We start from the raw sequence: 12342 nt of genomic DNA, 5'->3' as shown, positions 1-12342 counted from the left end.
ACTGTCAGAGGTCCTTGTTCCAATACCAATCACAAAGACGCCCTGCTGTTTGAGAGCAGAGGCTGGGGCGTCAACATTGTCAGTAGACCTTCCTCCGGTTAGCAGGATCAACATTTGCTTGACACCTTGTCGATGTCTACTCCCCGAGGAGGTTGTAAAGACATTGTCCCTGACATATTGGAGGGCTGCCCCGGTGTTTAGGGGTCTTCCTCCTCTGTGTCTAAGCCCTCTGATCGCATCCACAATATCCTCTCTTGTATTGTACGTGTTTAGATAGAAATGGACCTCAGATTCTCTGCTGAATTGGACCACAGAAACACGGTCTTTGTTTTCTCCCACATTGAGCTTTTCCACCACTTTTTCGACAAAATCCCGCATGGCAGGGAAGCCGTTCCTCGTGCCGTCAGAACCATCGAGGAGGAATACAATGTCCTTTTTGGCAGTGTCAACTGAGAAAAGAAGGGAAGGCAAAAGAGTCAAAACCTTTGATCAAAGATGCCTCCCGGGACCCCTGTCAACTAGAGGACTGTCTTGAAATGTCCTAAGCTGTCTCACTCCTTCCAGAAGCTAAACATGGCATGGTCATCACATCAGGCAAACCGGGAACTAAGCATGTATACAACATCATTTCTATGCCTACATGTGCTTAGAATTGAGACGGGCAACTGCGTAGGTCGCCTTCAGAGGAGCATGCTTGAAAACATACCGAGTACAGTCGGTGACTCGGGGGTGACGTCAACAACCACAGCCTCCACAGAGGCCTGCAGCTGCTGTTGGACACTGGGAAGGTCGGTGAATTCGGACACAGACAGAGCATAATTGGGATCGTGAGATACTTTCTGTAATTCTCTGCTGTCAGATCCTCTACTTCCAATTGCAAAGATCAAGACGCCCATCTGTTTGAGGGCAGCGGCCGGTGCGTCAACACCGTCGAATGATTTTCCGCCACTTAGCAATACTAGGACCTGTGGAACTCCTTCCGGCTGCCTGCTTCCGGCAGAGGAAGTGAAAACGTTATCCCTCAAGTACTGGAGAGCTGCTCCCGTATTGAGGGGTCTACCGCCTTTGTGCCTCAAACCCCTGACGGCATCAAGGATCTGGCTTTTCGTCGTGTACGTGTTCAAGTAGAACTGGACAGCTGGATCCCTGCTGTACTGGACCACTGAGACACGGTCTTTGTTGTCATCTACACTGAGTGTCTCTACTACCCTTTGGACAAAGTCTCGCATTGCTGGGAATCCAGTTCTAGTGCCATCAGATCCATCCAGCAAGAACACCACATCCCTTCCTGCTGGCTGCTGTCGCACCACTAGGGAACATAAGACAAATTCAGGGTGAAGTAGCAAATTCTGCCCCGATGCAAGTCAGATAATGAAAGCAGATCTCCAAAGATACCTTAATTTATCACTGCTAGTAAAACTCATGTATTTCAGTTTGTGGACTTTTGACCTAGGCTGGGAAATTTATACATGGAACTGACTTCAAACAACATCCTACAAAGAATGTGTCACTTTCTTACCCGTCACTGTTGGTGGCAAAGGTGTAACCCTTGCTAGCGCTGTGCCCATGACAGAAGAGAGCTGTGTTTGGACACTAGGGAGGTCGGTGAATTCAGAGACTGATAGCGCATAAGACGGCTCATATGATAACTTCTGCAGCTCTCTACTGTCAGAGGTCCTTGTTCCAATACCAATCACAAAGACGCCCTGCTGTTTGAGAGCAGAGGCTGGGGCGTCAACATTGTCAGTAGACCTTCCTCCGGTTAGCAGGATCAACATTTGCTTGACACCTTGTCGATGTCTACTCCCCGAGGAGGTTGTAAAGACATTGTCCCTGACATATTGGAGGGCTGCCCCGGTGTTTAGGGGTCTTCCTCCTCTGTGTCTAAGCCCTCTGATCGCATCCACAATATCCTCTCTTGTATTGTACGTGTTTAGATAGAAATGGACCTCAGATTCTCTGCTGAATTGGACCACAGAAACACGGTCTTTGTTTTCTCCCACATTGAGCTTTTCCACCACTTTTTCGACAAAATCCCGCATGGCAGGGAAGCCGTTCCTCGTGCCGTCAGAACCATCGAGGAGGAATACAATGTCCTTTTTGGCAGTGTCAACTGAGAAAAGAAGGGAAGGCAAAAGAGTCAAAACCTTTGATCAAAGATGCCTCCCGGGACCCCTGTCAACTAGAGGACTGTCTTGAAATGTCCTAAGCTGTCTCACTCCTTCCAGAAGCTAAACATGGCATGGTCATCACATCAGGCAAACCGGGAACTAAGCATGTATACAACATCATTTCTATGCCTACATGTGCTTAGAATTGAGACGGGCAACTGCGTAGGTCGCCTTCAGAGGAGCATGCTTGAAAACATACCGAGTACAGTCGGTGACTCGGGGGTGACGTCAACAACCACAGCCTCCACAGAGGCCTGCAGCTGCTGTTGGACACTGGGAAGGTCGGTGAATTCGGACACAGACAGAGCATAATTGGGATCGTGAGATACTTTCTGTAATTCTCTGCTGTCAGATCCTCTACTTCCAATTGCAAAGATCAAGACGCCCATCTGTTTGAGGGCAGCGGCCGGTGCGTCAACACCGTCGAATGATTTTCCGCCACTTAGCAATACTAGGACCTGTGGAACTCCTTCCGGCTGCCTGCTTCCGGCAGAGGAAGTGAAAACGTTATCCCTCAAGTACTGGAGAGCTGCTCCCGTATTGAGGGGTCTACCGCCTTTGTGCCTCAAACCCCTGACGGCATCAAGGATCTGGCTTTTCGTCGTGTACGTGTTCAAGTAGAACTGGACAGCTGGATCCCTGCTGTACTGGACCACTGAGACACGGTCTTTGTTGTCATCTACACTGAGTGTCTCTACTACCCTTTGGACAAAGTCTCGCATTGCTGGGAATCCAGTTCTAGTGCCATCAGATCCATCCAGCAAGAACACCACATCCCTTCCTGCTGGCTGCTGTCGCACCACTAGGGAACATAAGACAAATTCAGGGTGAAGTAGCAAATTCTGCCCCGATGCAAGTCAGATAATGAAAGCAGATCTCCAAAGATACCTTAATTTATCACTGCTAGTAAAACTCATGTATTTCAGTTTGTGGACTTTTGACCTAGGCTGGGAAATTTATACATGGAACTGACTTCAAACAACATCCTACAAAGAATGTGTCACTTTCTTACCCGTCACTGTTGGTGGCAAAGGTGTAACCCTTGCTAGCGCTGTGCCCATGACAGAAGAGAGCTGTGTTTGGACACTAGGGAGGTCGGTGAATTCAGAGACTGATAGCGCATAAGACGGCTCATATGATAACTTCTGCAGCTCTCTACTGTCAGAGGTCCTTGTTCCAATACCAATCACAAAGACGCCCTGCTGTTTGAGAGCAGAGGCTGGGGCGTCAACATTGTCAGTAGACCTTCCTCCGGTTAGCAGGATCAACATTTGCTTGACACCTTGTCGATGTCTACTCCCCGAGGAGGTTGTAAAGACATTGTCCCTGACATATTGGAGGGCTGCCCCGGTGTTTAGGGGTCTTCCTCCTCTGTGTCTAAGCCCTCTGATCGCATCCACAATATCCTCTCTTGTATTGTACGTGTTTAGATAGAAATGGACCTCAGATTCTCTGCTGAATTGGACCACAGAAACACGGTCTTTGTTTTCTCCCACATTGAGCTTTTCCACCACTTTTTCGACAAAATCCCGCATGGCAGGGAAGCCGTTCCTCGTGCCGTCAGAACCATCGAGGAGGAATACAATGTCCTTTTTGGCAGTGTCAACTGAGAAAAGAAGGGAAGGCAAAAGAGTCAAAACCTTTGATCAAAGATGCCTCCCGGGACCCCTGTCAACTAGAGGACTGTCTTGAAATGTCCTAAGCTGTCTCACTCCTTCCAGAAGCTAAACATGGCATGGTCATCACATCAGGCAAACCGGGAACTAAGCATGTATACAACATCATTTCTATGCCTACATGTGCTTAGAATTGAGACGGGCAACTGCGTAGGTCGCCTTCAGAGGAGCATGCTTGAAAACATACCGAGTACAGTCGGTGACTCGGGGGTGACGTCAACAACCACAGCCTCCACAGAGGCCTGCAGCTGCTGTTGGACACTGGGAAGGTCGGTGAATTCGGACACAGACAGAGCATAATTGGGATCGTGAGATACTTTCTGTAATTCTCTGCTGTCAGATCCTCTACTTCCAATTGCAAAGATCAAGACGCCCATCTGTTTGAGGGCAGCGGCCGGTGCGTCAACACCGTCGAATGATTTTCCGCCACTTAGCAATACTAGGACCTGTGGAACTCCTTCCGGCTGCCTGCTTCCGGCAGAGGAAGTGAAAACGTTATCCCTCAAGTACTGGAGAGCTGCTCCCGTATTGAGGGGTCTACCGCCTTTGTGCCTCAAACCCCTGACGGCATCAAGGATCTGGCTTTTCGTCGTGTACGTGTTCAAGTAGAACTGGACAGCTGGATCCCTGCTGTACTGGACCACTGAGACACGGTCTTTGTTGTCATCTACACTGAGTGTCTCTACTACCCTTTGGACAAAGTCTCGCATTGCTGGGAATCCAGTTCTAGTGCCATCAGATCCATCCAGCAAGAACACCACATCCCTTCCTGCTGGCTGCTGTCGCACCACTAGGGAACATAAGACAAATTCAGGGTGAAGTAGCAAATTCTGCCCCGATGCAAGTCAGATAATGAAAGCAGATCTCCAAAGATACCTTAATTTATCACTGCTAGTAAAACTCATGTATTTCAGTTTGTGGACTTTTGACCTAGGCTGGGAAATTTATACATGGAACTGACTTCAAACAACATCCTACAAAGAATGTGTCACTTTCTTACCCGTCACTGTTGGTGGCAAAGGTGTAACCCTTGCTAGCGCTGTGCCCATGACAGAAGAGAGCTGTGTTTGGACACTAGGGAGGTCGGTGAATTCAGAGACTGATAGCGCATAAGACGGCTCATATGATAACTTCTGCAGCTCTCTACTGTCAGAGGTCCTTGTTCCAATACCAATCACAAAGACGCCCTGCTGTTTGAGAGCAGAGGCTGGGGCGTCAACATTGTCAGTAGACCTTCCTCCGGTTAGCAGGATCAACATTTGCTTGACACCTTGTCGATGTCTACTCCCCGAGGAGGTTGTAAAGACATTGTCCCTGACATATTGGAGGGCTGCCCCGGTGTTTAGGGGTCTTCCTCCTCTGTGTCTAAGCCCTCTGATCGCATCCACAATATCCTCTCTTGTATTGTACGTGTTTAGATAGAAATGGACCTCAGATTCTCTGCTGAATTGGACCACAGAAACACGGTCTTTGTTTTCTCCCACATTGAGCTTTTCCACCACTTTTTCGACAAAATCCCGCATGGCAGGGAAGCCGTTCCTCGTGCCGTCAGAACCATCGAGGAGGAATACAATGTCCTTTTTGGCAGTGTCAACTGAGAAAAGAAGGGAAGGCAAAAGAGTCAAAACCTTTGATCAAAGATGCCTCCCGGGACCCCTGTCAACTAGAGGACTGTCTTGAAATGTCCTAAGCTGTCTCACTCCTTCCAGAAGCTAAACATGGCATGGTCATCACATCAGGCAAACCGGGAACTAAGCATGTATACAACATCATTTCTATGCCTACATGTGCTTAGAATTGAGACGGGCAACTGCGTAGGTCGCCTTCAGAGGAGCATGCTTGAAAACATACCGAGTACAGTCGGTGACTCGGGGGTGACGTCAACAACCACAGCCTCCACAGAGGCCTGCAGCTGCTGTTGGACACTGGGAAGGTCGGTGAATTCGGACACAGACAGAGCATAATTGGGATCGTGAGATACTTTCTGTAATTCTCTGCTGTCAGATCCTCTACTTCCAATTGCAAAGATCAAGACGCCCATCTGTTTGAGGGCAGCGGCCGGTGCGTCAACACCGTCGAATGATTTTCCGCCACTTAGCAATACTAGGACCTGTGGAACTCCTTCCGGCTGCCTGCTTCCGGCAGAGGAAGTGAAAACGTTATCCCTCAAGTACTGGAGAGCTGCTCCCGTATTGAGGGGTCTACCGCCTTTGTGCCTCAAACCCCTGACGGCATCAAGGATCTGGCTTTTCGTCGTGTACGTGTTCAAGTAGAACTGGACAGCTGGATCCCTGCTGTACTGGACCACTGAGACACGGTCTTTGTTGTCATCTACACTGAGTGTCTCTACTACCCTTTGGACAAAGTCTCGCATTGCTGGGAATCCAGTTCTAGTGCCATCAGATCCATCCAGCAAGAACACCACATCCCTTCCTGCTGGCTGCTGTCGCACCACTAGGGAACATAAGACAAATTCAGGGTGAAGTAGCAAATTCTGCCCCGATGCAAGTCAGATAATGAAAGCAGATCTCCAAAGATACCTTAATTTATCACTGCTAGTAAAACTCATGTATTTCAGTTTGTGGACTTTTGACCTAGGCTGGGAAATTTATACATGGAACTGACTTCAAACAACATCCTACAAAGAATGTGTCACTTTCTTACCCGTCACTGTTGGTGGCAAAGGTGTAACCCTTGCTAGCGCTGTGCCCATGACAGAAGAGAGCTGTGTTTGGACACTAGGGAGGTCGGTGAATTCAGAGACTGATAGCGCATAAGACGGCTCATATGATAACTTCTGCAGCTCTCTACTGTCAGAGGTCCTTGTTCCAATACCAATCACAAAGACGCCCTGCTGTTTGAGAGCAGAGGCTGGGGCGTCAACATTGTCAGTAGACCTTCCTCCGGTTAGCAGGATCAACATTTGCTTGACACCTTGTCGATGTCTACTCCCCGAGGAGGTTGTAAAGACATTGTCCCTGACATATTGGAGGGCTGCCCCGGTGTTTAGGGGTCTTCCTCCTCTGTGTCTAAGCCCTCTGATCGCATCCACAATATCCTCTCTTGTATTGTACGTGTTTAGATAGAAATGGACCTCAGATTCTCTGCTGAATTGGACCACAGAAACACGGTCTTTGTTTTCTCCCACATTGAGCTTTTCCACCACTTTTTCGACAAAATCCCGCATGGCAGGGAAGCCGTTCCTCGTGCCGTCAGAACCATCGAGGAGGAATACAATGTCCTTTTTGGCAGTGTCAACTGAGAAAAGAAGGGAAGGCAAAAGAGTCAAAACCTTTGATCAAAGATGCCTCCCGGGACCCCTGTCAACTAGAGGACTGTCTTGAAATGTCCTAAGCTGTCTCACTCCTTCCAGAAGCTAAACATGGCATGGTCATCACATCAGGCAAACCGGGAACTAAGCATGTATCCAACATCATTTCTATGCCTACATGTGCTTAGAATTGAGACGGGCAACTGCGTAGGTCGCCTTCAGAGGAGCATGCTTGAAAACATACCGAGTACAGTCGGTGACTCGGGGGTGACGTCAACAACCACAGCCTCCACAGAGGCCTGCAGCTGCTGTTGGACACTGGGAAGGTCGGTGAATTCGGACACAGACAGAGCATAATTGGGATCGTGAGATACTTTCTGTAATTCTCTGCTGTCAGATCCTCTACTTCCAATTGCAAAGATCAAGACGCCCATCTGTTTGAGGGCAGCGGCCGGTGCGTCAACACCGTCGAATGATTTTCCGCCACTTAGCAATACTAGGACCTGTGGAACTCCTTCCGGCTGCCTGCTTCCGGCAGAGGAAGTGAAAACGTTATCCCTCAAGTACTGGAGAGCTGCTCCCGTATTGAGGGGTCTACCGCCTTTGTGCCTCAAACCCCTGACGGCATCAAGGATCTGGCTTTTCGTCGTGTACGTGTTCAAGTAGAACTGGACAGCTGGATCCCTGCTGTACTGGACCACTGAGACACGGTCTTTGTTGTCATCTACACTGAGTGTCTCTACTACCCTTTGGACAAAGTCTCGCATTGCTGGGAATCCAGTTCTAGTGCCATCAGATCCATCCAGCAAGAACACCACATCCCTTCCTGCTGGCTGCTGTCGCACCACTAGGGAACATAAGACAAATTCAGGGTGAAGTAGCAAATTCTGCCCCGATGCAAGTCAGATAATGAAAGCAGATCTCCAAAGATACCTTAATTTATCACTGCTAGTAAAACTCATGTATTTCAGTTTGTGGACTTTTGACCTAGGCTGGGAAATTTATACATGGAACTGACTTCAAACAACATCCTACAAAGAATGTGTCACTTTCTTACCCGTCACTGTTGGTGGCAAAGGTGTAACCCTTGCTAGCGCTGTGCCCATGACAGAAGAGAGCTGTGTTTGGACACTAGGGAGGTCGGTGAATTCAGAGACTGATAGCGCATAAGACGGCTCATATGATAACTTCTGCAGCTCTCTACTGTCAGAGGTCCTTGTTCCAATACCAATCACAAAGACGCCCTGCTGTTTGAGAGCAGAGGCTGGGGCGTCAACATTGTCAGTAGACCTTCCTCCGGTTAGCAGGATCAACATTTGCTTGACACCTTGTCGATGTCTACTCCCCGAGGAGGTTGTAAAGACATTGTCCCTGACATATTGGAGGGCTGCCCCGGTGTTTAGGGGTCTTCCTCCTCTGTGTCTAAGCCCTCTGATCGCATCCACAATATCCTCTCTTGTATTGTACGTGTTTAGATAGAAATGGACCTCAGATTCTCTGCTGAATTGGACCACAGAAACACGGTCTTTGTTTTCTCCCACATTGAGCTTTTCCACCACTTTTTCGACAAAATCCCACATGGCAGGGAAGCCGTTCCTCGTGCCGTCAGAACCATCGAGGAGGAATACAATGTCCTTTTTGGCAGTGTCAACTGAGAAAAGAAGGGAAGGCAAAAGAGTCAAAACCTTTGATCAAAGATGCCTCCCGGGACCCCTGTCAACTAGAGGACTGTCTTGAAATGTCCTAAGCTGTCTCACTCCTTCCAGAAGCTAAACATGGCATGGTCATCACATCAGGCAAACCGGGAACTAAGCATGTATACAACATCATTTCTATGCCTACATGTGCTTAGAATTGAGACGGGCAACTGCGTAGGTCGCCTTCAGAGGAGCATGCTTGAAAACATACCGAGTACAGTCGGTGACTCGGGGGTGACGTCAACAACCACAGCCTCCACAGAGGCCTGCAGCTGCTGTTGGACACTGGGAAGGTCGGTGAATTCGGACACAGACAGAGCATAATTGGGATCGTGAGATACTTTCTGTAATTCTCTGCTGTCAGATCCTCTACTTCCAATTGCAAAGATCAAGACGCCCATCTGTTTGAGGGCAGCGGCCGGTGCGTCAACACCGTCGAATGATTTTCCGCCACTTAGCAATACTAGGACCTGTGGAACTCCTTCCGGCTGCCTGCTTCCGGCAGAGGAAGTGAAAACGTTATCCCTCAAGTACTGGAGAGCTGCTCCCGTATTGAGGGGTCTACCGCCTTTGTGCCTCAAACCCCTGACGGCATCAAGGATCTGGCTTTTCGTCGTGTACGTGTTCAAGTAGAACTGGACAGCTGGATCCCTGCTGTACTGGACCACTGAGACACGGTCTTTGTTGTCATCTACACTGAGTGTCTCTACTACCCTTTGGACAAAGTCTCGCATTGCTGGGAATCCAGTTCTAGTGCCATCAGATCCATCCAGCAAGAACACCACATCCCTTCCTGCTGGCTGCTGTCGCACCACTAGGGAACATAAGACAAATTCAGGGTGAAGTAGCAAATTCTGCCCCGATGCAAGTCAGATAATGAAAGCAGATCTCCAAAGATACCTTAATTTATCACTGCTAGTAAAACTCATGTATTTCAGTTTGTGGACTTTTGACCTAGGCTGGGAAATTTATACATGGAACTGACTTCAAACAACATCCTACAAAGAATGTGTCACTTTCTTACCCGTCACTGTTGGTGGCAAAGGTGTAACCCTTGCTAGCGCTGTGCCCATGACAGAAGAGAGCTGTGTTTGGACACTAGGGAGGTCGGTGAATTCAGAGACTGATAGCGCATAAGACGGCTCATATGATAACTTCTGCAGCTCTCTACTGTCAGAGGTCCTTGTTCCAATACCAATCACAAAGACGCCCTGCTGTTTGAGAGCAGAGGCTGGGGCGTCAACATTGTCAGTAGACCTTCCTCCGGTTAGCAGGATCAACATTTGCTTGACACCTTGTCGATGTCTACTCCCCGAGGAGGTTGTAAAGACATTGTCCCTGACATATTGGAGGGCTGCCCCGGTGTTTAGGGGTCTTCCTCCTCTGTGTCTAAGCCCTCTGATCGCATCCACAATATCCTCTCTTGTATTGTACGTGTTTAGATAGAAATGGACCTCAGATTCTCTGCTGAATTGGACCACAGAAACACGGTCTTTGTTTTCTCCCACATTGAGCTTTTCCACCACTTTTTCGACAAAATCCCGCATGGCAGGGAAGCCGTTCCTCGTGCCGTCAGAACCATCGAGGAGGAATACAATGTCCTTTTTGGCAGTGTCAACTGAGAAAAGAAGGGAAGGCAAAAGAGTCAAAACCTTTGATCAAAGATGCCTCCCGGGACCCCTGTCAACTAGAGGACTGTCTTGAAATGTCCTAAGCTGTCTCACTCCTTCCAGAAGCTAAACATGGCATGGTCATCACATCAGGCAAACCGGGAACTAAGCATGTATACAACATCATTTCTATGCCTACATGTGCTTAGAATTGAGACGGGCAACTGCGTAGGTCGCCTTCAGAGGAGCATGCTTGAAAACATACCGAGTACAGTCGGTGACTCGGGGGTGACGTCAACAACCACAGCCTCCACAGAGGCCTGCAGCTGCTGTTGGACACTGGGAAGGTCGGTGAATTCGGACACAGACAGAGCATAATTGGGATCGTGAGATACTTTCTGTAATTCTCTGCTGTCAGATCCTCTACTTCCAATTGCAAAGATCAAGACGCCCATCTGTTTGAGGGCAGCGGCCGGTGCGTCAACACCGTCGAATGATTTTCCGCCACTTAGCAATACTAGGACCTGTGGAACTCCTTCCGGCTGCCTGCTTCCGGCAGAGGAAGTGAAAACGTTATCCCTCAAGTACTGGAGAGCTGCTCCCGTATTGAGGGGTCTACCGCCTTTGTGCCTCAAACCCCTGACGGCATCAAGGATCTGGCTTTTCGTCGTGTACGTGTTCAAGTAGAACTGGACAGCTGGATCCCTGCTGTACTGGACCACTGAGACACGGTCTTTGTTGTCATCTACACTGAGTGTCTCTACTACCCTTTGGACAAAGTCTCGCATTGCTGGGAATCCAGTTCTAGTGCCATCAGATCCATCCAGCAAGAACACCACATCCCTTCCTGCTGGCTGCTGTCGCACCACTAGGGAACATAAGACAAATTCAGGGTGAAGTAGCAAATTCTGCCCCGATGCAAGTCAGATAATGAAAGCAGATCTCCAAAGATACCTTAATTTATCACTGCTAGTAAAACTCATGTATTTCAGTTTGTGGACTTTTGACCTAGGCTGGGAAATTTATACATGAACTGACTTCAAACAACATCCTACAAAGAATGTGTCACTTTCTTACCCGTCACTGTTGGTGGCAAAGGTGTAACCCTTGCTAGCGCTGTGCCCATGACAGAAGAGAGCTGTGTTTGGACACTAGGGAGGTCGGTGAATTCAGAGACTGATAGCGCATAAGACGGCTCATATGATAACTTCTGCAGCTCTCTACTGTCAGAGGTCCTTGTTCCAATACCAATCACAAAGACGCCCTGCTGTTTGAGAGCAGAGGCTGGGGCGTCAACATTGTCAGTAGACCTTCCTCCGGTTAGCAGGATCAACATTTGCTTGACACCTTGTCGATGTCTACTCCCCGAGGAGGTTGTAAAGACATTGTCCCTGACATATTGGAGGGCTGCCCCGGTGTTTAGGGGTCTTCCTCCTCTGTGTCTAAGCCCTCTGATCGCATCCACAATATCCTCTCTTGTATTGTACGTGTTTAGATAGAAATGGACCTCAGATTCTCTGCTGAATTGGACCACAGAAACACGGTCTTTGTTTTCTCCCACATTGAGCTTTTCCACCACTTTTTCGACAAAATCCCGCATGGCAGGGAAGCCGTTCCTCGTGCCGTCAGAACCATCGAGGAGGAATACAATGTCCTTTTTGGCAGTGTCAACTGAGAAAAGAAGGGAAGGCAAAAGAGTCAAAACCTTTGATCAAAGATGCCTCCCGGGACCCCTGTCAACTAGAGGACTGTCTTGAAATGTCCTAAGCTGTCTCACTCCTTCCAGAAGCTAAACATGGCATGGTCATCACATCAGGCAAACCGGGAACTAAGCATGTATACAACATCATTTCTATGCCTACATGTGCTTAGAATTGAGACGGGCAACTGCGTAGGTCGCCTTCAGAGGAGCATGCT

At 48.7% G+C, this 12342-nt stretch overlaps 3 protein-coding genes across 5 annotated transcripts in view; all 3 read right to left on the bottom strand.

The window, feature by feature from the left end:
- col6a3 (collagen, type VI, alpha 3) overlaps positions 1-12342 on the bottom strand; it is a 132049-nt gene that overhangs the window by 62182 nt on the left and 57525 nt on the right. The gene's annotated exons all lie outside the window — the stretch shown is intronic.
- The window catches only part of LOC148160986 (uncharacterized), a 45468-nt gene that overhangs the window by 27600 nt on the left and 5526 nt on the right, over positions 1-12342 (bottom strand). The window contains exons 11-25 of the mRNA XM_088003706.1: positions 11987-12096; positions 11510-11576; positions 10691-11293; positions 9840-10433; positions 9027-9629; positions 8660-8769; positions 8183-8249; positions 7363-7965; positions 6512-7105; positions 4848-5441; positions 4023-4637; positions 3184-3777; positions 2359-2973; positions 707-1288; positions 340-449 (exon numbers count right to left, since the gene is read on the bottom strand). Of these exons, the coding sequence (XP_087859832.1) occupies positions 340-449; positions 707-1288; positions 2359-2973; positions 3184-3777; positions 4023-4637; positions 4848-5441; positions 6512-7105; positions 7363-7965; positions 8183-8249; positions 8660-8769; positions 9027-9629; positions 9840-10433; positions 10691-11293; positions 11510-11576; positions 11987-12096 (6461 nt within the window). The remainder of the gene's footprint in view (positions 1-339; positions 450-706; positions 1289-2358; positions 2974-3183; positions 3778-4022; positions 4638-4847; positions 5442-6511; positions 7106-7362; positions 7966-8182; positions 8250-8659; positions 8770-9026; positions 9630-9839; positions 10434-10690; positions 11294-11509; positions 11577-11986; positions 12097-12342) is intronic.
- On the bottom strand, positions 1494-2244 carry LOC148160987 (collagen alpha-3(VI) chain-like). The gene is made up of 2 exons (XM_088003707.1): positions 2220-2244; positions 1494-2113 (listed from the first exon to the last, which is right to left on the bottom strand). The coding sequence occupies exons 1-2, from the start codon at positions 2242-2244 to the stop codon at positions 1494-1496; spliced, it is 645 nt and encodes a 214-aa protein (XP_087859833.1).

This window comes from Poecilia mexicana, unplaced genomic scaffold (genome assembly GCF_051168715.1).
Source record: "Poecilia mexicana isolate PSO_F unplaced genomic scaffold, ASM5116871v1 scaffold_2, whole genome shotgun sequence".
Lineage (NCBI taxonomy): Eukaryota > Metazoa > Chordata > Actinopteri > Cyprinodontiformes > Poeciliidae > Poecilia > Poecilia mexicana.
This window is presented reverse-complemented; position numbering and strand designations above follow the sequence as displayed.

Excerpts from the sequence above, each read along its gene's own strand:
- LOC148160987 (XM_088003707.1), bottom strand. The coding sequence starts at position 2,244 with ATGCCATGTTTAGCTTCTGGAAGGA. Across the intron at positions 2,114-2,219 it reads ATGTTTAGCTTCTGGAAGGA|TTGACACTGCCAAAAAGGAC; the intron begins GTGAGACAGCTT and ends TTCTTTTCTCAG.